Genomic DNA, 25816 nt, shown 5'->3' with positions numbered 1-25816 from the left:
TGGTTATCTAAACCACCGTTTTCTCTTTTCCACTCAACAACCGAACATTTGCCTTAAAACACGTCCCCAAATACTTTTACTTCTCAAATGGCTAAAAGTCACGATATGAATATATAACATGTTTTCGACATGTGATGATATGTGTCTAGTATCGTGCGAAGTGTCAAATTGAATCTCAGTGTTGTGGCTTGGGTAAATACCATACATCCTCTATAAGCGCCCTAACTCGAATAAGCACCCAGCCCACTTCCTTGGCCATAATGTCAGTTAACGCCCCTCTCAAATAAGCCGCACCCCCTCCTCCCTCAATTTTTTAGGTAATAGAGATGTAAGGAAAAACTTGTTTTAATTTTGCCTCTTTATCGATAAATTTTCAAGCTTTAACTTTTTCAGAATCAGTACAGGAAAATGATCATGGCCTCTCCTTTTAGCCGAAACTTTAAATAAGCGCCGAGGGGCTTCTTCGCGGGAAATGCACCTACGCATTGTTAATTTTCATAATGGCTGGACTAGGCATATGTTTCTTACTATACACAGTGTCTTAATCTAGGATAGGTGAATTATCCTTTATATTTATATTTACTATCATATTCCGAATGAGTTTCGTTGAATACAAATAACGCGCGAGACGGGTACAAATATCACGCGTTATTTTTTTCTTTCAAATTTGCAACCAGAGACTGATAATTTTCATAATGGCTGGACTGGGCATATGTTTCTTACTATACACACAGTGTCTTAATCTAGGATAAGTGAATTATCCTTTATATTTATATTTACTATCATTTTCCGAATGAGTTTCGTTGAATACAAATAACGCGCGAGATGGGTACAAATATCACGCGTTATTTTTTTCTTTCAAATTTGCTAACAGAGACTGGTAACCAGTCTGTCTGAATGTTCTCGAAATATGGCGGACGTTCGAGTTGGATGCGGTTGATCTCTACTTCGATAGACTTCTTTGACTATTTTTAAGCAGACAATTCTTGTCAAGGTAAAGTAATTCATGTACCATATAATTTTTACCTTGATTCCTGTAACTACCAGCGAGGGAATTGTGACTTTGGAGCTAAATTGTTCGAACTGGTGGCTTAGTGCTTCGGTCAGCACTTCCTCATAGATACTCTTGATATTGGTGCGCATAGTTATACTTGATATCGCTATATTTAGCTGTTTTTTTGTTATGTTAATTCACTCATTAATTATCATTTTGTTGAATTTGACTGGATTCGTTCAGTTACCAGCATTGAAATATGTGTTTTCAAAGCCAGATTGTTAAACCACGATCGAGCCTTAGTGCTTCCGTCAGTACTTTCTGTATGATTGACAAATGTTGTTATTAAATTTTTGCGAATTGGTGCCCATAGTTATACTTGATATCACCATATGAAGCAGCTTTTGATGTTGAGTCACTTATCCGTTATCATTTTTCTGAGTTTAGCTGAATTTAGTCGGCTTCTAGCCAAGAAATTTGTGTTTTTACTCATGATACACGGTTAAGTGCTCTCGTGAGCACTTTCTGCATGGTTGTTGAAGACTTTTGCGAATTTCTGAACCATTAATTTATTAGTGCTGAGATTAACACTTGATTCCTGTTCACCCTGTAGTATTTGAAGTTAGCTCACTAATTAGCTAGATTATTTTGTCAAACCTGGCCAGATTTTCTGGAAAAGCGTGACAATTCGAGATATCTACTCTGCCTTTTGTAAATAGTGAAGGAAAAACACGCCCTGATTGGAATTCCGGAAATAATAGCCAAATCTCTTAATGTCATCCGCTTGACGATCAAACAGCTGCTTATGTATGCCTGATACAAAGAAAAATTGAAGTGAAACTCAAGAAGCTAAAGCATGGAATAGATTTGTTTTGGATCAACAGATAATGCAGTGATAGAAAATTCGCCTTCAAAGGATTCGATCTGGAAAATCACTCGTTGGACCTTTACCATCAGGCCAGTGTGCTTTACAAATATACGTATCTTTTGTCATTTTAGCTACTGTAACAGTAAAATTTTTGTGAGAACAAGTGCTAATCCATATCTGACATTTTTCAAGGTCTTTTGCTGGCTTTGGGAAGGGCGTAAATACTTTCTCCCCTGATTCTTGCGAGTTCTTTCAGCTTTTTTGGGAGTTTATTAGCTAAGGGTATCTTGAGTCGCAAATACATGAACCCCGGCAGCAGTGCTTTGTATCCACCATTTTGGGACTAAAAAACATGTTTTATTGCGCATCCTTCCACCAGCACTTCCTGTTAATTGGAGACATTCATAATTCTGAACCATTTGTTGATTCATGCAATTGATATATTATGTTTACTGATTTTTTACTCTGATGCACTGTCTATAATTACCTTGTTGTTTAATTTGATTGGCCTGTTTCAAGTGGATAGCGCACAAATTATTGGAGTAAAATGTGGATCTTTGTGTCATTTGACTCTAACTGAGCTGACAATCGCATTTCAGCGCATTCACATTACTCATATAATTTCTGAACGACATGAACTACATGTTTCACAGTAACTTTGTTTATGTGATTTGTTTTCCCCTTTTTTTCCACTTGCGAGGGACAATAAAACAAGTATTAATTTATAAGGTTTGTATTAACCTTCAGAACAGAAGATGCCCAAGAGGCAAAGTTTTGAATCCTGTGGTAGCTTTTTTTTTCAGCCTTTTCTATTTTACTTGCTCAAGGTGCAGCTAACCTGAGGATAATTTTTGAACTTGAATTTCATGCACAGGTCAAAATGAAATTTTGAATTTCTTCCAAAAATTGAGATCAGATTCCTCAATTGGAAACAAATTTACTGAACTTCAAATCATTTTAATTATTTTGTAACTTTCATATCTGTCTTGGAAATAATGTGGGGATAAAAACCACCATACTATTGTCTAAAGTACTGTAAATTGGTTGGAGTTGCCAAATTGTCCTGCTTCCGTAGGAGGATTTTCTTGGTTTTCCTAAAAGCAAATGTGGCCAAAAATCAAACATTTTCAAAATATTGTGGCAGGAGCCAAAAAATTGATTCGGCACATATTCTCAAGTTAGGTGGACCTTACAGTGAAACAAACCACTGCTTACTTCATTTGGCTGAATATCAATTCATTTTCGAGAAAATTGATAATAACTGAATTCCATAAAAATGCAGCTTTGAATTTCAATTTGTGCCATTTTTGATGACTGATACTTTCTAATATGGGTCAAATATGGGCCTTTGAAGCAATTTTCTCCTGGAAAAAATTATTTTACAATACTTAAAAGAAACAGTGGTTTCATCTATTTTAAATTAAAACACATTCATGGGAAAATTGAGAAATGAATTGATATTTTGAACTGAAATGCACATTACTGCTTTTAGAGAGTCTGCCTCTCAATGATGTTTAGAACAAGGGAGATGTGCTGAAATGAACACCTGCTGAGCTATGTTCAAATGCTAGTCTTGTTGTGCAAAATTTCATTTCTCTGAATTTCTGATCTGGATGAGTTACAGAGACTTATCTACTTATGTTAAGTCATATTTGCCATTTTGATGCCAATTTATGTGAAAACCAAGCTGAAGTACTTGAAATCAGTATGTAAAAGTTTTTCGTGTTCTGTCTTAAATACCGGTAGAAGGCTGAGTTGGCTGTTAAGAATTCCTTTTTAATTCCTTTTCCATAAAGTTCCTCTGTATATCAGAGAAACTTATTTTTTAGAACTCGTAGAAAGGTAGAGAAGAAGTATTTATGAAACTAAAACTTTGTCATAGCTGAGCAAAACCACTTGGTGGTTTCACCCAACCTCGTTCCCAGTGCCTTTTCCCTTACTTGGGGGTGGGATTCATTAAAATTTCCGAAAGCTTTTCAAGAAATACAGTAGCTCTGAGGACATCCTGTGGAACCTCACAAAGAGCATTCTAAACAAAAGAAGTTTTGATGAGAGCTGATAATTAGTATTTAGATAGAGAAGAGAGAAAGGCAGTCTGCCAGGCCTTTATAGATTATGCTACAAGTAAAAGTAGCATATTATTATGCTAATAGCATTGCTTTTTTTGGCAAAATTATGTGTAAAATTATGCTCTTTTTTCCAAATTATGCCCCTTTTTTAAAATTATGCTCTTTGAAAAAATTGCAAATAAGTCTAAAAAATACATTTTTTAATTAGAAGCCGTTGGTCTACAAGAAAGAAACGCAACAAATCCTCAATGAAATTCTAATAAACATGACTGTGGTTCATGTTAACCCGGACTCAGACCGTTTCAGACGCTGCTTAGTGATTCACCGTTGAAGTAAAAATGCTACTACTTGAACTAAAACTTAAAACATCGAATAAGGTCACCAAGTACTTAGGAGTAGAGATGAACAATGATCAAAATGGTGGCATAAAAAATGATCCGATAATTATCAAAATATGCGAATTATGCTAGCATTGCTACTTGGCAGAAATTATGCCAGTTTGCTCAAATTATGCCAAAAATTATGCTGCATAATCTATAAAGGCCTAGTAGCAGCTTTTTGGTGTACCCATAAATTCCAAAACTCCCCGTGTCACAGGCTACCTTGAAGGAGGAGTCAAATATATCTCCCAGTCTCTCCTTCACACTTGCTAACTAGGACTGGTAACCAGTCTGTTGCTCAGTGAAGTCGTGATTGAAACGTGGTTGTTGATTGAGTTGGCTGCGGTTGAACTCTACTTTAAAAGGCTAATTGAGTGTTTCTATGCAGCCAATTTTTGTCGAGGTAAAGCAATTCATGCATTTTACACTTTTCAGCTTGATTCCTGTAATTACAAGAGAGGAAATCGTGAAAACTCGTGGATTAGTGCTTCGGTCAGCACTTCCTGTTTCCTGGAGACGTGTTTGTATTTTCGTATTGTTGCTCTGAGTTGTATACTTTATTTCTCTATATTTTTCAACGTTGATTCCCCAGTTATCTTTTGTTTTAGTGAATTCAATCGGCTATATTCCAGTGCTAGAAAATTATCGGATATTTATCGATTGTCATCAAACTGTTTAATGAGCCTGTCAGGTGACCATTATATTCTAAACATTTGCTTAATGCTGTATGATATTTTTAGCAGTTTGGTTTTAAATTCATGACAGCTTTGTTACAGTTAATATTTTGGAAATATCATCGACAGTAATTAAAGCATATCCTTACAGGAGACATTTCGTCATGGCTTCTGCCACTCCATCATATCCTTCTACCAAAGAAACCTCTAATTATGCTCAGCTGTGTCGCCTTCTCGTCGATGTTGGATCGTGTGTATTAAGGGAGATCTTTGACAGGATATGTCCACCAGAAAACCTTCAGACTGTTCTGACTGATGCTACAAATCGTGCAAAATTGCAAACACTGCGAAAGAAAAGAGTCTTGAGTACCTTCCAGTGGGGGAAACTGTATCCTGCTGTGAAATCGTCAGTTTCCTCTATACACTTTGACAGTTCCCTACTGCTACTTCTTCTGAGGAACATTTGGGGCCTGGCCTTCCCTACCTCTGGCAGGGATGACCTTCCCCTTGTAACAGACACCACTCCAGCAGCTGACATCACTCGCATCAAGATCCTCAGAGACAAAGTTTACAGCCATGTTACCAGTGGTTCAGTTGATGATCCAACCTTCAGGTCCTACTGGAATGACATCAAAGACACCTTTCAGCATATTGGAGGGGCCTGCTATCAGGATACCATCAATGATCTTGAAATTGATCGTATGGATGCCGATCTTGAGGAACATTACCAAGAGCTTTTGAGAGAGTGGCTGAAGGATGAACACTGCATCAGAGACAAATCACATGAAGATGAAGTGGTAAAAAAGGCCAGAAAGGAAGGTGACCTGGAGGATTCCATTGAGATATCTGAACAAAGTTCAGGGAAGGAAGGTTTGTTTGATTTACTTTTGTTGATTTGAAGTCTTTTTGATGATGTTAGATATAGTGAATTGTGAAATAAAAAGAACTTCTCCCAAAATTTCTGTTCGAAAAGTCACACCAACATGTACATGCAAGTGAATTTTTGTTTTTTTTTCTTGATGATGGAAAGTTATCTTATTTTGTAAAAAACTCATAGCTAAGATATAATTTTGTACTGCAGATGATGAATTTGAAGCCTGATTATTTAAGGGAAAGATGATGTTACTCAGCAAATGACACAGGCATGCATACTAGGAAAAAAATGGGAGCACAAGGAGTTCTTTTCTCCATGAGTATGCTAGTAAAATTTGTGTCCTGTTTTATCAGTTAATGTGTGCGTAATTATGGGTTATATTTCACGGTTGGTGAGCGCGTACAATTTTTATTCACAACGAGTGAATAAAAATCATACAAGCGAACTAACCGTGAAATAACTTATTTATTATATACATACCGAGATTCATAAGCAAACAGAACTCAGAGATAAACATACCTTTACTTTCTTTCAAAGGAAAGTAACGCGCAGTCAAGCCGCCTTTTGGAAGTTGCACTGAAATGGCTACCTTGTAAAATACTTCTTTACATCTAAATTATTAGGCGGAAATGCCGTTAAAAGGCAGAACTAGGTAGAATAAATTAAGACATCCTGAAAATAATTTATGTCAAAATAGTTCTATGGAAGTTCAAAATTTTGAAATAAAGAAGTGAAAACCCGAGACTTACCTCGATCCATTTGTCTCGTTTTGCCTTTTAAAACAAGAAACTCGTGGAACAGAACGACATCATGTTTGGTCTTTTTCTTGGTGTTTTCATTTTCGTGTCAGTGTATGAACTCTTCTACTGATGAATCTAGGCTCTGGAAACGGTTAGTCTGATTTGAAGCCATCTTTCTAAAGAAAATGCACCTAAGCTCTTAGAAATGTGCTGTTTGTCAGTCAAGAGGAGCAGCAAGCGAGCAACACAGTTTTGTTCACTAGTGAAAATAATGACATAGCCAATCAGAGCATTGATATGTCGTTTTTCACTAGTGAAAAAAAATCATATGACCAATCAGCTGGCTCTTCTCGCGCGAAGAGACTATTTTAATCTCGATGCTTTTTGGTGCATAAATCTCGGTATGAATATAATAAACTGTTTTACGCATGGTCAAGGACTCATAGATGCATGTATGTTATTGATAACTGGTTTTCTATTCTCTTTCTATGTTGTCTTTGATTTCATGTGGATCAGCTAGTAACTTCTAATGAATGAACGGAAATATATTAAAACTCCATTCTTTGTTTTCAGAGACAGTACTAGTGTCAGGGGAGAATAGATCAGCACAGAATAGTAAAGCCAGCCCACCAAAGCTCAGTGTTACACTTCCACTGATGAGTGATCTTCCAGACACCTCTTCTGATTGGAGCAAATATGTCAAACTCCCTGTTGATATTCTGTTATTAACAGTGGAGGACTGTGAGTTCTTAAGCTGCTTTGCCTACCTGAAGGAACCCTTTAAGAGTTACCACAACAGTATTGGCTATGTGTACTTTGGCTGCATGGGTGATAATCAAGGAAAGAAAATGAAAATCGCATTGATGAGATGCTCCAAGGGTCCTGATGTTCCTGGGGGCTCTTTGTCTGCAACAAAAGATGCCATCTCACTATTGAGACCCAAGGCTATTATTTCTGTTGGTGCCTGCAGTGGTTTGAACAGCAGAGAGGCTAAGCTAGGTGATGTGGTTGTTTCAGCAAAGCTGATAACAGCTGCACACAAAACTCCTCCCAGCAGAGATATTGGTAACCTAATCAAACATGTTGCTGATGGGTGGAAGGCACCTTTACACAATGCTGATGAATATAATACCAAAGTACACTGTGATGGAGTGTTTCTGAGTATCTCAGAGGCAAACAAGGACATGATTGGCCAACATCCTGAAGCAATTGCAGTTGAAATGGAAGGTGGAGGTGAGAATCATAATAGTTAGAATAGTTGATGAGTCAAGGATCTTTGCACATGTAGCAATTGTTTTGAAAAGCGGTGCTCTGGAATTGTTCTTGCAGGCCCAAGAAATAGTGTATATCACACAGTATGCCAACTTTGCAGGAATTATATCTAGTGATTTTGTGTTAGGCTAGAATAGGGCAGGAAGATGTTTTTTCGCATTTGTAAATATATGTCAAAGTCATATATTTGAACAGCAGTTAAAGAATGAGTATGAGAGCGATCTTTGCAGTAACAAACACCACTTAAGCAGTAGTCAGGGGTTCAAATGCTGTGCAAGCCTGAATTTTTTCAGGCCTAATTTTCACTACTGCTTAAGTAGTGTTTGTTACTACAAAGATCACTCTCATACTTGAAGATGTTTTTATCATTGAAGGTGACTGAGATGTATTCTAATTAATTGAATTTATTGTGTTCCATCAGGATGTCATAAATTGTCAAAAATTTGTCATAAAAGTATAATTTTATTGTGACATAGTTTTGAGCTTGAGATTGATAGTATCACAGCCCCAGTTGTCAACCCTTGAACTCCCATGATTGACCAAGACTGAATTTCTCCTTTCAACATCAATACAATATTAAGCAGACATCAAGTAATGAGAATAGAAAAATATCAACCAAGGGGTTATTAGTTGATCCAAAACCAAATTCTCCTTACTAACCTCAGAAGAATTCTATGGCAGACAGTAAGGAGAATAACTATGTATTTAGGTCTTGAGAGTGAAAGAGTTAACTCTCAATAACAAAGGTTTTTCTTTTGAGAAATGTACAATGTTACTATTAAACAATGGGAAGCCTGACAAATAATTTCACTGTCTTGGTGTACATGTTTTTCTTAAATTACTGGTTGAGAAAATAAGTCTGGTACTAACCCCTTTTTGTGATGTGGGTGTTTACAAACAGCTAAAGTGTGAATCCTAGAGTGTGAATCCTAGTAAACTTTCTTTTTGGAAAAATCGTCTGAAGGATGCAAAGAAAATTTGCTAAACAAATACAGGTATCACACAATGCCAATTTTTTTTCAGGAGTGTTTGCAGCAGCCCATGATTTTAAGACAGAATGGGTGGTAGTCAAGGGCATCAAAGACTTTGCAAATGAAAGGCAGTCTCCAAGTGAGAAATGGAAACAAATTGCTTGTGTGATGGCGGCATCTGTTGTGGCCAACATTTTGAGTGATCCAGTCATATTCCAAGATTGGCCTCACTATAATGCAGGTACATGGCTTCCTTTCTTAACCTTCCTTTCCATTTGCAGGAAGAGATCTGATTAAGATCTGTCTGTTTCCTAGTTATTCAGTTAAAGTGTAGGAAAAGAAAATCAGGTTGCATTCATTTCCCTCTTCTCTCAATTCCAAGGTTTCATGAGTTTAAAAAGGCCTCTTTGTTCTTTGAGGAGAAATTTGTGGGTGCAGTGGTAGATGTGACCACTGTGGCGAATGACAACTTATTCCATGTCCCAGGAGAAAACTTGTATTACATATTGAGAGTGGGTTATATTACACAGCCAAAACATGGCCCATAAATTAACAAAATTGTTTTTAAATGAGTTGATATAACATTATCTTTCAGGGACAATTTGCAATACATTAACATGTCTCAAACCCCCAGAAATTTACATTTATTTACCTGGTACTGCATTCACTTTTGCACCATGTTTGAATGTTAAATTCATCTGATACTATTTTCACAGAAATTAATCAATTGTTAAAGTGCCTTTATATCACAAATGGTTCAAACTAAAAACATTTTATTTGTGAATTATTTCATGTAGGTACCAGTGAATCACGCAAACCAGGTAAGGTTAAGAACTTGTTTTCGTGCGTGAGAATGCTGTTCTTAGTTTCAAAGCTGGCTATGAATTATGTTCTTAGAAGAACTGTGTAATGATGAGTGTATCACGAAGTGAAATGAAATAACTCTTTATACACAATTCAACTAAAAAGTGAAAAGGAGATAAAAGAGGTTATCCCTTTCTAGTTTGGATTGTATCAGTCTATTCAGATAAGCAGTTGAGCTGACATTGGAAAGGGTATAACACCTAAAGAGCAGAAATTATATGAAACAAATTAAACCATACTTATCAAAAACCTAGCTTGTGACTTTTTTTAATCGTCTTGGTAAGACCAGTTGTTTTCTTATTACTTGTTCAAATAAATTTACACATATTCATGTTTTAGTCACTTATAGTAGGTACTTCACATTTACCAGAAACAAAGTTTAAAAGAAACATCATTTTGAACAGGTTTACCTGAGAAACCAACCATCACAAATGCAGAAAGTGAAGTTGACAAAGATTTCACTGTGACCTGGTCAGAAGCAAAGGCTAACAGCAGTAATTGCAGCGTTAAATACCGTTTGGAATGGAGGAAACAACCCATAACAGAATCCACAGAACTGGTTCAACGGGGAAACATTGTGGAAACTCAGTACAAGATAATTGGTCTTGAGTATGGCGCAGAGTATGAAGTGAAACTGTTTGCTGTCAACGCACAAGGAGACAGTGAGCCAGATGTCAGAACTTTTAAGACAGAGAATGGTATGTACCTTTATTTAAGACTTCTCATTTAACGTTTGGTGGAATGTTGAAATGAAATAAATAAATAGTGTTGCGTCTAAAATCCAGTGGTAGCACTGGCTTTATATTAAAGACAAAGAACTGAGAAACTTTCCGTCAACAGGTTTAAGTTGTGACAACAGGCTTCATACCCCTGCTGCAGCTCTCATATAAGAAAAGAGAATGATTTGCCCAACATTTTATATTTTTCCACTATGGTCATGCATGCACCTTTGATTTGGTTGTAAATTGCACTGATTAGGCTTGTATCTAATTTTTGGTGGTGGAAAGAGTAGTTTATCAATCTTTCATTGATGTTTCTTGGTGCATCAATTAGTGGAATTTTTTTATTGGTATTAATTATCAGCCAACCATTTTGAAAATGTATGCGTCTTAAAGCAAACACCTCAATGATCATGGCATAGAGTTAAAACCTTCTGTCTGAGTATTTTGATTAACAGATTACACCCAATTTGCTTGACTATACTCGTACACTTCAGTACAAATCATTTACTTGCATGTTGTCTTGCTTTGAAGTAACATGTTGAGTTTGGATATAACTAAAAGCTGCTGAGGCCCACTTTGTGAACTTTATGTCATGATTTAATATCTTTGGATATATGTTTATTTAGTACATTTTTTCCAACTTTGTACCTTTTCAGTGAATTTGCTGGGGGAGGGGTAAGGATTACTTCTCGATTTTTGCTGCCTCACCCTCCCTCTCTCCTCTACTTAAAAGAAAATCAGGAGATTGCAAAAAGTCAGACAAGTTATTGAAAAACTAAGAAATCCACTTGTTTACTTAACGGGGTGTGTTGTTAGGGAATTTAAATTCATTACACACATCGATGAATGTAAGTTACAGGAAGTATTTCACTTTCAACAAAGACAAAACTCAAAAGAATTATTATTTTGAACAGGTTTACCTGAGAAACCCACCATAACAAATGTAGAAAGTGAAGTTGACAAAGATTTTACTGTGACCTGGTCAGAGGTAGAGGCTAATAGCAGTAATTGCAGCATTAAATACCGTCTGGAATGGATGAAACAACCCATGACACAATCCACAGAACTGGTTCAACGGGGAAACATTGTGGAAACTCACTACGAGATAACTGGTCTCGAGTATGACGCAGAGTACAAAGTGAAGCTGTTTGCTGTCAACAAACAAGGAGACAGTGAGCCAGACGTCAGAACATTTAAGACAAAGAGTGGTATGTACTGTACCTTATCTTTGAGTAGAATAGTTGCAAATGAAATAAATAAATAAATAAATAGTTGGGTTTTAAATCCAGGAGTAACACTGCTTTTCGTAAAACAAAGAATTGAGAAACTTTGTGACAATAGGTTTAATACTCATACCACAGCACTTGTAAAAGAAAAGACAATGATTTCCCAAACTTTTTCGAACATGCTGAGGCCCATTTTGTGAACTTGAAGTCATGATTTAATATTCTGGCATATATGTTTACTGTAAACATTTTTTCAACTATCTACTCCCTCATTGTACGCCAAATCTATATTATTATTAAATTTTATTAAATTTCAATTTATACCGCGCAGTTTCTATAAAAATATTCAACTGCAAATATACCAAATGTTTTCTGAACTTATAGGCTACCTGCAAGTCAGATTGGTTGATCTCCCCTAAGAATTCTACAACCCTATCGTTAGTTCCACATGCATAGTTCCTCCTTTGCCAACCATGCCAATGATATCCATTTTTAGCACTCCTTCAACATTCCTTTAGGTAATGTCTCCTAGCCAGTTCGTCCCGACCTGGGAATCCATACAAATTACTTCTCGCTTTGTTCTACTCCACCTCCACTCTCCTCCTACTTGAAAAGAAGCAGCAGGTTGCAAAGTTTCAGAGAAGTAATTAAAACAAACTAAAACATCCTCTGGTCTATTCAAGGGGGAGGGGAGGCCTCTTTCGCTAAGGAATTCGAATTCATTACGCACATTGCTGAATGTAGCAATGCTCCACCTTGAAACGGTTTTTAACCAGATTTTTCACCTCGACTGTACTCCAAAACTAGATGAGAACGGAACCAATTGTCACAGCATCTGTTTCAACATCTGTCGTTTGATGATGTAAATATTTCTCTTAGAGCCTGGAACTATTCAGGCAAATAGGTTAACTTAACCAGGGCAATAGAAAGACTGATATGTTGACAATTTTGTTGCCAATTGCAGATTTAGACTTTCCCATGAGGTTAGGTAAACTTCAAAACTTCAAAAATGCTTTTAAAGTATTCAGATTCAAAAATCTTGTCTTAACTCCACCTCGGCGGCCTTCTTCATCTCCAAAGTAGTGGCTAAGTCGGAATGCTGTTCTTATTACAAATTGGTGTTTTGGGGTTAAGCGCATCCATTGCCTAAAGGTCCCGGATTGGTCATGAATCAGAAAAAGAAATCTGCTTAAGCATAAATGGGGATCAATTTGTTATCTTATAGACACGATAGACATTTTACAAGCTCTCAGCTCCGTGCTAACTAATCTCCTTGGACTGAAACTGATAGAAAGTATTTCAACTGGATTTCCTGGTGTTCACATTTTAATAAGATATTTTCCTTTGCCTATTCTTTGGCCATTTTTAACTCCAGGAGTAACAATGCTTTTCAGATGACAAAGAATTGAGGACATTTGTGGTGTCAGGTTTAATACTCCTGTTGCAGCTCTCATAAGAGGAGTGATAAAAATAATTTGAGTTTGTGCATTCTGATTCACAAACTGCATCCAAATTTGCATCATTTTATACTCTCAAATTTCAATACCAATCATTATTATTATAGTTCTTTTCTTACTTTGAAATTACAAGTTGAGTTTGGATGAAACTAGAAACTGCTAAAAATCACATTGTGAGCCTTAAATTATCATTTGGTTTTCTAGCATATTTGCTGCAACATTTTTCCAACTTTGTTGTTTTGATCTCCATACACATCACATCAGAGGTAGTTTCCCCTGCATACATGTAGTTACTCCTTAGCGACCTTGAATACTATGATATCCATACTCATCGCACTATAAATAGTGTCACTTTAACATATCCTTTACTCTGCCTAAAATTTAAGTAGAATAGTTGGAAATGAAATGAATATTGTTGGGTCCTGAATCCAGGTGTAACACTGCTTTTTGTGAAACAAAGAATTGAGAAACTTTGTGACAACAGGATTAATACTCATACTTCAGCTCTCCAATAAGATAAGAGAATGATTTGCCCAGCATCTCTTTAACTATCACTAATTTTGATTTGGTTGTAAATCACACTTGTTAGACTTGTGATTGATTTTTTTTATGCTTGGACAAGTAGTTCATGAACCTTGTTTTAATGTATCTCATTATGTCAATTTGTTTAAATTTTTTTTTAATTTGGTGTTGATTGCCAGCCAACCATTTGGAAATGTATGCCTCTGAAGGTACACGATTCAATGATCATGGTACAGAATTGAAAATCTTTTGTCTGTGGATTTTGATTTGCAAACTGCGCCAAATGTGCTTTATTCTACTCTTACATTTCAGTTCCAATTATTATACTTGCTGTCTTACTTTGAAATAACAAGTTGAGTTTGGATTTAACTTAAAACTGCTGAGGCCCATATTGTGAATTTTAAATCATGATTTAACATTTTGGCATGTATGTTTACTGAGAACATTTATTCTAACTTTGTACATTTTCAGTGAATTTGCAAGGGGGGTAAAACAAAGTTCTCAATTTTTTAAACCCCACCCCCTCTCTCTCCCCTACTTAAAAGAAAAATCAGCAGGTGGCAGAGTGTCACCAAAGTAATTAAAAAAGCTAAAAAATCTGCTAGTGAAGTTAAGGAGGGAGGGCTGTGTTGCTAGGGAATTCAAATTCATTACACAGGTCAAAGAGTCTACTAATATAGTCAGTATTTCACTTTTATCAGAGACAAAATTTAAAAGAACCATTGTTTTGAATAGTTTTGCACTCTTTTCAGGGAATTTACTGGGGGAAGGAGTTAAATTACTTCTCGATTCTTTCAACCCCTCCACCCCTTTCCCCACTGATAGGAAAATCAGCAGGTGGCAAAGTGTGTGACAAGTATTGAAAAAAAAAAAATCCACTAGCTTATTTAAGAGGGGGGGTGGGCTATCTTGCTAATGTTGCTGAAATTCAAATTCATTACGCACGCCAATGAATCAAGTCATAGTAAGTATTTCACTTTCAGCAGAGACAAAATTTAAAAGAATCATTATTTTGAACAGGTCTACCTGAGAAACCAATCATCACAAATGCAGAAGGTGAAGTTGACTTAGATTTCACTGTGACCTGGTCAGAAGTAGAGGCCAACAGCAGTAATTGCAGCATTAAATACCGTCTGGAATGGACGAAACAACCCATGACACAATCCACAGAACTGGTTCAAAGGGGAAACATTGTGAAAACTCACTACGAGATAACTGGTCTCGAGTATGACGCAGAGTACGAACTGAAGCTGTTTGCTGTCAACAAACAAGGAGACAGTGAGCCAGACGTCAGAACATTTAAGACAAAAAGTGGTATGTACTGCACCTTAACTTTGGGTAGAATAGTTGCAAAATTAATGAAATGAATAAATAAATAAATAGTTGGGTCCTAAATCCAGGAGTAACGCTGCTTTTCGTAAAACAAAGAACTGAGAAACTTTGTGACAATAGGTTTAATACTCATACCGCAGCACTTGTAAAAGAAAAGACAATGATTTCCCAAACTTTTTCGAACACGCTGAGGCCCAAATTGTGAACTTGAAGTCATGATTTAATATTCTGGCATATATCTTTACTGTAAACATTTTTTCAACTATGTACCACCTCATAGTAGGCCAAATCTATACCAAACGTTTTCTGAACTTATAGGCTTCCTGCAAGTCACATTAGTTGATCTCCCCTAAAAATTCTACAACCCTATCGTTAGCTCCACATGCATAGTTCCTTCTTTGCCAACTATGCCTATAATATCCATTTTTAGCACTCCTTCAACATTCCTTTAGGTAATGTCTCCTGGCCAGTTGTTCCCGACCTAGAAATCCATACAAATTACTTCTCGCTTTTTTCTACTCCACCTCCACTCTCCTCCTTCTTGAAAAAAAGCAGCAGGCTGCAAGGTTTCAGAGAAGTAATTAAAAAAACTGAAACATCCTCTGGTTTATTCAAGGGATGGGGGTGGGGGGGGAGGCCTGTGCCGCTAGGGAATTCGAATTCATTACGCACATCGATGAAAGTAGCAACGCTCCGCCTTGAAACGGTTTTTAACCAGATTTTTCACCACCACTGTCCTCCCAAACTAGAAGAGAACGGAACCAATTGTCACAAAATCTGTTTCAACATCTATCATTTGATGATGTAAATATTTCTCTAAGAGCTTAGGACTATTCAGGCAAATAGGTTAACTTAACAGGGGCAAAAGAAAGACTAATATACGTATGATGCACGATCATATCATACGTATATTAGTATGATCGTATATATGATCATACGTATATTAGTATGATCGTATAATATATGAACTTCATATAAACATTGTATCCAAAAACTAGTATGTCCACAATTTTATCGCAAATTGCAGATTTAGACTTTCCCATAAAATGAAGTAAACATTAAAAATTAAAAATGTTTTTAAAGTATTCGGATCCGAAAGTCCTCTCTTAACTCCACCTCGGCGGCCTTCTTTATCTCCAAAGTAGCGGCTAAGTCGGAACGTTGTTCTAATTACAAATTGGTGTTTTTTAAAGGTTAAGCGCGTCCATTACCTAAAGGTCCCAGATTGGTCACTAAATCTGCTTAAGTGTAAACCAGGTCTGAGATATCCTGCTCTTCAGGGATTCTCACTGACTTATATTTAAACTAAAGGGAGTCCTTACTAGAGATTCAGAATTAGGAAAATCTGGTTTTTCAACATACACGGAAATATCTGTTTCTGAAATTAGCTACGAGGGGTCTTAAGTGTGATGGAATTTGACAAATGTAGATTTTTCTATCTTTCATGGCTGTAAGTGACTTAACAGTACCGGTCAAGCGTCCTTAATGATGCGTCACGCAACCCTTGTCACGCTACTCTGACAACACTCCACTCCCCTCTCAAGGATAATTTATTCATGAAATCCATTGTCGTTGTTACCAACCTTATCAAGCGAAAGGGGGAGGGAGAGATTTGTTACAATTATTACGAATTAAAGCCTACCATTAATTTTCGTGCGATTTTGTAGATAACCTAAGTTATCAGGCAATAACTCCCGTCTGCGTCGATATTTGTCCTCGGATTGTTTCCGTCAGAAAGAAACAAAGCTTCTGGAAAAAAAGCCTGCTCCAAAGTTTTCTCTTTTCATCTCTATTATTATTTTTTTTTGGCACACAAGAAAAACAAAACTCGTTTTGTTGAGTCCAGTGATACTGGTATTAAAAAGCTGGTCGCATAAACTTATCCGCCGTCAGATCAACTCTAACTTTTTAAAGAGCGGTTTTCGCGCGATATGAAAATTAAGAGTTACAAAGTAAATAAATCCTTTTCTGGTTTGCTGACTGATAATGTTCGGAGCTCGGAGACAGTCCTAATGATGTTACATTTTTCCTCGAGACTTCGCTTCTAGGCCTTGTAACATAGACTGAGGGCAAAGTTACCAAATGCCGATTGGCTGAGACAGAAGGCATTTTTAAATTAATTTTGGTAGTTGCCCCAGGCAAGTACCAAAATTTAGAAAACGTTAAAATAGGTTACCTTTGCCCAAAACTTTTGATATCATGGCTGGCAAATGTTTTTCAACAGGGTTGCTTTCATTTCTTTGACGTTGTTGTACAAAAATAAAACTAAGTGAAAACTGAAATGGCTTTCCACGAACGTGCTTAACAGCGTGCGTTACTGATCTTCTTATTAGATTTCTGAAAGCACGCGTGAAATTAATCCTTAATTTTACTGCGATTACCTCTGCAAATATTCACTTTTCAGACAGTCTCGCAGTAGTGGACATTGTCAGCTGATATACCAGCCGCCCGAAAGGGTTGGTTTACCCTATGATATACTTGACTTTTAAGGGAGAAATGACGCCTTAACGAAACAACCTTTTCTATCCGTTGGAAAGGGATCGATTTCTCAACTAATAGACGCAATAGATACTTTTCACGCACTCAGCTCTTTGCTAGTTAATCTCCCTGTGCTGAATTCGATAGAAAGTATTTAAACTGCCTTTACTCGTGTTCGCATTATTAATAAGATATTTTCCTTTCCCTTTTGTTTAGCCGTAAGTCCCTACACAACAACTCATGTTAAAAGTTCAACCCTGTAGAGTAAGAATTCAGTAGAGTACACAAACTGTTCTCCTCGCGTTCTTGTTGTTTATTTGATATTTTCTCTTTCTTATCCTTCAGCCATAACTGCTTACACTACAGCTTTAAAGACTTCCATTACAGACCAAACGGAGTTCCAACCCAAACTGCTAGCCTCTCACACCATTTCCAACGCGAAAACGGATGAAATATTCACTAATCTTCTCATACAACATGGAAGAAAAGGCCTCACCAGGAATTACGAGACATATTCAAGGAGTGAAGACCTTGAGTATTTCGGACAAGTCAGCGGTACTGCAGTTAAGCACTGCGATGAAATATTTCTTGGCACGAGTAATGATCAGGAGAATCCTAATTCTATTCTTGTCGTTGGAAAAGCAGGGATTGGGAAATCTCTGTTTTGCCAAAAGGTGACTCGCGATTGGGCCAACAAAAAATTATTCCGAGCAAGAGAAAACATTAAAACTCCAAATTTCAAATTTGCTTATTTGCTTACTTTCCGTCAATTGAATTTCCTTCAGGAAAAGCGTGTGACCTTACGCGAAATCTTAAACTTTTCTTCAATATTAGATGACGTTACATTTGAGTATATTGTAAACCATCCCGAAGAAGTTTTGATTATCCTTGACGGCTATGATGAGTATTCTCAGCAAGATTACATCACTGGAAACTCGGGGAAAGAATATCACAATGACGCTAGATGTAAAATGCCGGTGGCCGCATTATGTTCAAAACTCATCAAGGGAGAGATACTGAAAGGTTCTGTCGTTGTTGTAACCTCGCGGCCTGATGAATCGGATAAGCTGGGAGGAATCCGTTTTAAACGGTACGTAGAAATTGTGGGATTTTCTCCACAACAGGTTAAAGAATACATTGAAAAGTACTTCAAGGAAAACGAAAATATGAAGAGCGCTGTACTTGAACATGTTATGAAGAATGAGAACCTAGTCAGTTTTGCTCATATTCCTATGCTCTGTTATCTGTTGTGCTTCGAGATGGAGTATACTCTAAACGAAACAAAAAATCCTCGTGACCTTCCTGTCTCAACAACCGACATTTACACAAAACTTATTGATATTTTTGAACTTAAGCACTGCTCTGAGTCAGAATACAGACACAAAGAAATTCCTAGCAAATTTAAGCCTCCTCCGGTCATCAAAACCACATTAGAGAAATTATCAAAACTAGCGGCAAAACTTCTGCTTGAAAGGAAGCCAACTTTTGATGAAAGCGAAATAGAAGGCGGTTTTGAGTTGGAAGAAGTCAACAAACTGAAAGGTAGCGGTCTTCTTTACTGTGGTCAGCCTTATAGGACTGGCTCGATCAGAACCACGAAACACTTCAGCTTCACACATCTCACTGTCCAAGAATTCTTAGCCGCCCATTGGTTTGTAAGGGAGAATTGTATTCCAGTCGAGAAATGCTCTGAAATGGTTTTCCAATTCATGGCTGGCATTTTGTCAAGTGAGGGAGAAGAGGAACTGATGGAAAAGTTGTTGATCAGTAGTCAAGTTTCAGGGAATGATACTGGATTTCTCAGAGCAAAGTGTCTGAGTGAGTATCAAGACAAAGAATTCGCTAAAACGTTTATCAGGAATCATTCGCAAGCGTTCAGTAGTTCAGAGGGCTTCATGCACTTTAATGCTTTATCAGATATAGACAGCATTGCATTATCATTTGTGTTGGACATTATCAGTGAACTAAATAAAGAGGAAGCTGGAGAGGCACAACACAAATGTTCTGATAAGTTCGTCCCAGTTAAGGGGTTGGGGTTTGTTAATTCCCACCTAACAATGTCTGGAATGCAACGAGTCTGTAATTCACTGATCAATGAACACTCTCTTGTGTCTGGATTGATGATAGTAGGAACATTGATGGAAGTAGGATCAGTCACTGATACCGGTGTTGCCAGTCTATGTGAAGCTTTACAGCATCCAAGCTGTAAGCTAACCACACTATATCTGAGGGTTAATGAGATCACTGATACCAGTGTTGCCAGTCTATGTGAAGCTTTACAGCATCCAAGCTGTAAGCTAACCACACTAGATCTGTGGAGTCATCAGATCACTGATACCGGTGTTACCAGTCTATGTGAAGCTTTACAGCATCCAAGCTGTAAGCTAACCACACTATATTTGTTGGGTAATAAGATCACTGATACCGGTGTTGCCAGTCTATGTGAAGCTTTACAGCATCCAAGCTCTAAGCTAACCACACTAGATCTGTGGAGTAATAAGATCACTGATACCGGTGTTGCCAGTCTATGTGAAGCTTTACAGCATCCAAGCTGTAAGCTAACCGAACTAAATCTATGTGATAATACGATCACTGGTACCGGTGTTGCCAGTCTATGTGAAGCTTTACAGCATCCAAGCTGTAAGCTAACCACACTGCATCTGCATGGCATGGAGATCACTGATATCGGTGTTCCCAGTCTATGTGAAGCTTTACAGCATCCAAGCTGTAAGCTAACCACACTAGATCTGAGTGCTAATAATATCACTGATACCGGTGTTGCCAGTCTATGCGAAGCTTTACAGCATCCAAGCAGTAAGCTAACCACACTAAATCTGAGTAATAAGATCACTAATACCGGTGTTGCCAGTCTATGTGAAGCTTTACAGCATCCAAGCTGTAAGCTAACCACACTAGATCTGAGTGTTAATGAGATCACTGATAGCGGTGTTGCCAGTCTGTGTGAAGCTTTACAGCATCCAAGCTGTAAGCTAACCACACTAAATCTGTGGAGTAATGAGATCACTGATACCGGTGTTACCAGTCTAAGTGAAGCTTTACAGCATCCAAGCTGTACGCTAACCAGACTAGATATTCAAAGTAATTATAGTATTAGTGAGTTAAAAAAAAAATCTCTTCAAGCCATAGTAGAGAAATACAGACCAGGTTTTGAACTTGCAATTTAGAAATATAGCTTTTTAAAGCACTTTCTGTAAAAGTGGGAAGCAGCGTCAAACTAATCTACATCATTAGCTTACAAGAGATCTCGCCAATTTATTTTAATGATCTTAATTTTAAGCTAAATCTTAAAAAAGGAACAGTTATGAAATGGTTGGAAACAAAATATTTTGAATCATTACTGACCATAGTAGAACTTTATGGTAAAAGGCTGTCGTGAAAGCAGCTTGAAGCCTGAAAACGTTAATAGCTTTTGTGGACTTGATAGTTTATTATTATATGGACTCAAAGTAACTCTGTAGATCTTTTTTTTTCGGTCAACGAGAGTTACAAAGTACTTGAACTGTTATAGCTCAATGTGAGTAAAATAAAACGATTGTTGTAAATAGAATCGCATTGAATAAAGATTTTGTTGATAGATTGCTCGCTGGTAATATATTGCTTCCTATACCTTTGGTTTGTGGGTTTAGTTGCCTGAACCCTTATACTCTCAAGATCTGATTGTAAATTCTCCCATCTAGTTGATACACATTTCCTAGTTAATTAGTTACGAGAATTTGGTGTTAGATTTGTAGTACTAAGTGTTAAATTCTTATTACCTGTTTGCCAGATAATGTATGGATACCATAGGGAGAAGTTACATGTTAATCACTTCTGGCATTGTCAAGTAGGAGATTGGGAATAAATTGAGAGGAGGCCACTGTGAGTCAAAAAGGGGCTCTGACGTCAGAGTTTCAGACATGAAAAAAAGCTTTTTTTCTTGCACTTAATCGATTTCGAACTCATTCTTGAGCCATTCTTAAGCCGAGCCAATCATTGCAGAGAAAGGTTGCGGGATGAAATTTTTTATTGCGTGAACCAAGCCAATCTATCGCACAGGTCAATAATTTATGCCTTCAGTAGTTTTTCGTTTTTGCATGCACCGTTATGTGACGTGAAACCGAAGGAGAGTTTAGCTCACGGTTAAGTTGTTGGAGTGAGCGCTAACAGGGGTAGTTTTAATTATTCAATACAAAAATCGCTCTCTAGGCCATGGTGAGACCTACAAACTTCGGATTCCACATTGCCCTGCATATGCTTCGTTATAGATCGCAGATGACGTCAAAATGTGGAAAAAAAAGAAATTTGGCACACGACACGCTCAGTCGAGTTTGTCACTGATGTGACAACTTTGTTCCTTAGGCCTTTTCCCTTAGTTCCCACCCCAACTCCACCCGCACTGTAAGGGAAAAGTACGGTGGCCCACAAGGGTCACTTCATAAAAAAGGCCAACTGCATATTAAACACTGCACCATATACACACAAAAAATGTGGCTGCAAATAAAAAAGGTGTTGCTGCAATTAAAGAAATTTATGTTGCTGCAAATAAAAAAAGATGTTGCTGCAAATAAAAAATGTTGCTGCAAATAAAAAAAAAAGATGGTACCCAGTCTTGCTCCTTTCAAGTCTCGTGCTAAAACACTTCACTGTGATCGCTATGTTTTGTCCTCGATGTGGGAAAGAGGCCAGCGAAGAATCAAAGTTTTGCTCAGTTTGTGGCTTTTCCCTCTAGCAGTGATGATGCCAATGTTTATAGAAACATCTCTTTCCACTTTCCTGGTAGATTTTGGCTTCGAATGTTCCTTTCTTTTCTCGCTCTTTCGTTTTAAAAATTCCTGAAATTTTATTGGAGTCTTCACTGCAGGTTGCTCCGCTTCAGAGCCGATCCCTGAGGGGCATGGAACACTTGACTCCTGTAGGGAAAAGCCACAAGCTGAGCAGAACTTTGATTCTTTGCTGGCTTCCCGCAACTAGGACAAAACAGGGCGATCTCGGTGAAGTGTTTTTGCACGATGCTTGAAAGGAGCAAGACTGGGTACCATCTTTTTTTCATTTGCTGCGACATTTTTTATTTGCAGCAACATCTTTTTTTCAGTTGCAGCAAGATAATATTTTTTATTTGCAGCCACATTTTTTTTTTTGCGTGTATATGATGCAGTGTTTAATATACAGTTGACCTTTTTTATGTAGTGACCCTTATGGGCCACCGTAGAAAAGACCCTGGGAACGAGAGTGACTAATGTGACTGTAGATAATGGCGCAAGAGTGGCCTAATGCAATTATTCTCACTTTGAATTCATTCCCGATTGATCGTGTCCCTGTTTTCTTTTCCAGTCGACACGTTTTTTTTTCCTTTCCTGTTTTTCCGTGGGAACTGGGTATACATTAAGCCCTCAGGTGAGTATTTTAGGAAAAGCCGTCAGTTAGAAAGAGGGAGAATTTACTAACAAAGATGACACAGAAAAAGGAAAATATTTGGAGGGTGAGCAGTGGCTGTTGTCAGTCTTGATGTGAGAGAGGCTTTGCACGAGACAGAAGTTGTGTTTCTGGAGGGGTGGGGGGTTAAGGTGGGGAGCTGGGTACGGTTTTCTACGGGATTGCGCCAGCAGGGCCAGAGAGATCATATGATACATTTGAATATGGCAGACGAATTGATTAAGACTCTTGTGTGGATAACGGCTCAATTCAAATTTCTTTTTCTTGAAATTAAAGGATCATTGGCTTTTAGTTCAATCCACTATTGTATATTCTTGTCATATTCTGCACAGGTTATCCACCAGTTCATCATAGTTTCATTTTGATCTATCTTTTGACGATTTGTATATCTGTATGCACAAGTTGGAGTCACAAATAAAACTATTCTTGATTCAAATTATGATTTTTCTGTCTTTTTGTGATGACCAGAGAGGAAGGTATTGGCGAGCCTGCATTAATTCTGCTCCACGCACGCCATTCATCAGGTGTTAGGCCTGATTACTCAGCTGTTTTAAAAATCGGCGGCGCTTAAAACCGTGTTTCTTGGCCCATAAAAGGCGAGCGGCAATGTAAAAACGCAGATCACTGGAAATTTTACAATGCAAGTTTTGGTAACACAGATCTAAAATAAAAAATCACGTAACATGTGTTTGGATATAACAGAGCTGAGTGACGTATACGCATGCGCTGGATTTTGCCGCGGAGATTGCTTTCTCATTTTTCCACGAGACTGGTCAGCAGCAGTAGGTATTGTCTGGTCATGCGCTAACTGGTTCACGTGCGCCTGGTGAAAGCTGCTTAGAAGAATTCCCTGAAACATACGGACCGTAATGCTTTAGCTCCAGAAATGGGTTTAACGACACTGTTGATCCAGCTATCTGGACTTCACCTTCTTGTTCGTAATGTAAGATTTTTAACCTTGGTGTTCGAACCGTTATCTTAGTTTTAATGAATTTTAACGAAACGAGAATTCTCAATCGCGAAAATTGTGAGGGTGAAACGTGAGAGTGAATGGAATGCAGTCGGAAGCTTCCTTTTGCGACGTTTGTAGTGCAAAATGTCGATCAATAAGTTGGGCGCGGTGATTACCTGCTTGAATGAAAGATTCAGGGTAACCACGTGTATCGAAAAACTGGCACATTGACTCTGATTTGTGGTGGAAATCAGTCATCACTACATAAACGACGAAGGAAAAAATAGTTTGATTTCTTTCCATGTAAATAGGAGAACGGAAAAGTTGAAACTTTTATGTTGACTATGTTTGTTTTTCACGGAAAAAATCGGAGGAGAAATATTGACGCGGACGGGGGTTATTACGTGATAACTGTCCTGTGATTTTGTACCACGTGACGTAAAGTAACCAATAAAATCGCGCCAAAACTAATGGGTGAGTTATGATACACGATATCCTCATGTTAAGTTCTGAAAAGTAGCCATGTTCGGGTAGTTACGAGAACGAAGACCCTGAAAACAAAGACCGCCTACGAAAACAGAGACCCCCTGCGAAAACGAATACCCATCACGAAACGAGGTAGGACTAGCTTAAGGCTTTGATTAAGGTATTGATTTGTAATTTTTTACCCGCAAGAAAAGTGTTATTGAAATTAATCGGCCAAATTGCCATGTTTTATTCAAACAACAGTATCTATTTCCTCGCCGGAAGTGTAATTACCGCTAGTCGATGTGATTTTCATTAATAAACTTAAATCTTGTTGCTTCATTATATACCACCACATGCATGTCATGTCTCTTCGATTAAATCTCGTTTTAGCTTTAAAGAAGTCCCATTGAAGGCTTAATGAGCTCTACTGTTGAAATATTCCGCAATAAATTACAGACGTGCCAAATTCAGAATTCAAGATCTCCGTGAGGATCTTCGTTTTCGTAGTGTCTCATGAACATAATCTTTGTCCACGAAAGGTAATACCAACCTCTTTTGAATTAAGGTTTTAGTAATGTGTCTTCGCTTTCGTGATGGGTCTTTCATTTTCGTATGGGGTCTTCGTTTTCGTAATGGGTCTTTGTTTTCGTAGGGGGTTTTCGTTTTCGTAATGCATCTTCGTTTTCGGAGGGGGGTCTTCGTTTTCGTAATGGATCTTTGTTTTCGTAGGTGGTCTTAGGTCTTCGTTTGCGGAGTCTTCGTTTTCGAAACTACCCTCGTGAACGTAATCTTTGTCCACAAAGGTAATACCAACCCCTTTTGAACTTGTTTTAATAATGTGTCTTCACTTTCGTGATGGGTCTGGGTTTTCGTAGGGGGGTCTTCGTTTTCGTAATGGTCTTCGTTTTCGTAGGGGGGGTCTTCGTTTTCGTAATGGGTCTTCGTTTTCGTAGGCGGTCTTCGTTTTGGTAATGGTCTTCGATCGTTTTCGTGGGGAGTCTTCGTTTTCGGGCGCTTCGTTTTCGTAACTGCTCCTTGTTCAGTACTTTCGGTTCTGTTTGGCTGAGTTGCAGAACAGGTTGTTGCGTGTTAATCTTTGACAGGGATTCGCGGCATCTTCTACATGAGTAAACGATGTTTGTAGCGTTTAGCAGCTCCTTTTACTTACGTGGCAGTACATTTTCACACTTAATGTGACACTTCGACTTACATGTGCTGCACACTAATGCTCTATGGTTTCAGGCTACTGTTCGGCAACACGATGAGCAGTCATTTGAATCCGATCGAGGAAGCAGGACTAGGGTTGGGATTGATATCAACACTTATTAGTAATAGTCATAGTTGAAAAGTAGCCGATGAATTCGCATAATAGTTGATCTGTGTGCTTAGGTGGTACTTCACGCGAGGGAACGATGCAAGATTCCTCACGACCGTAATTCAATTATCTTTGAAAACGGCTTGCGACCTGACGCCTATTTGCATCTTGTCAGAAAGAAGGAGCATATGTAGAGGGACCTCTT

At 37.8% G+C, this 25816-nt stretch overlaps 2 protein-coding genes across 2 annotated transcripts in view; both read left to right on the top strand.

The window, feature by feature from the left end:
* Positions 1–25816, top strand: part of LOC148726361 (uncharacterized) — a 357363-nt gene that overhangs the window by 122830 nt on the left and 208717 nt on the right. The window lies entirely within an intron of this gene.
* On the top strand, positions 869–21040 carry LOC148726370 (uncharacterized). The gene is made up of 9 exons (XM_088727431.1): positions 869–994; positions 5137–5855; positions 7173–7832; positions 8895–9083; positions 9640–9663; positions 10111–10404; positions 11343–11636; positions 14654–14947; positions 17789–21040. Exons 2-9 carry the CDS (start codon positions 5150–5152, stop codon positions 20626–20628), a joined length of 5301 nt encoding a protein of 1766 aa, XP_088583557.1. The 5' UTR covers positions 869–994; positions 5137–5149; the 3' UTR covers positions 20629–21040.

Source organism: Stylophora pistillata, chromosome 7 (assembly GCF_964205215.1).
Source record: "Stylophora pistillata chromosome 7, jaStyPist1.2, whole genome shotgun sequence".
Classification (NCBI taxonomy): domain Eukaryota; kingdom Metazoa; phylum Cnidaria; class Anthozoa; order Scleractinia; family Pocilloporidae; genus Stylophora; species Stylophora pistillata.
This window is presented reverse-complemented; position numbering and strand designations above follow the sequence as displayed.

Bases quoted from the DNA above. Each gene is read 5' to 3' on its own strand.
- LOC148726370 (XM_088727431.1), top strand. From the start codon at position 5,150: ATGGCTTCTGCCACTCCATCATATCCTTCTACCAAAGAAACCTCTAAT. The intron at 7,833-8,894 runs GTGAGAATCATA...ATTTTTTTTCAG, and splicing joins AGTTGAAATGGAAGGTGGAG to GAGTGTTTGCAGCAGCCCAT. The intron at 14,948-17,788 runs GTATGTACTGCA...CTTATCCTTCAG, and splicing joins AACATTTAAGACAAAAAGTG to CCATAACTGCTTACACTACA.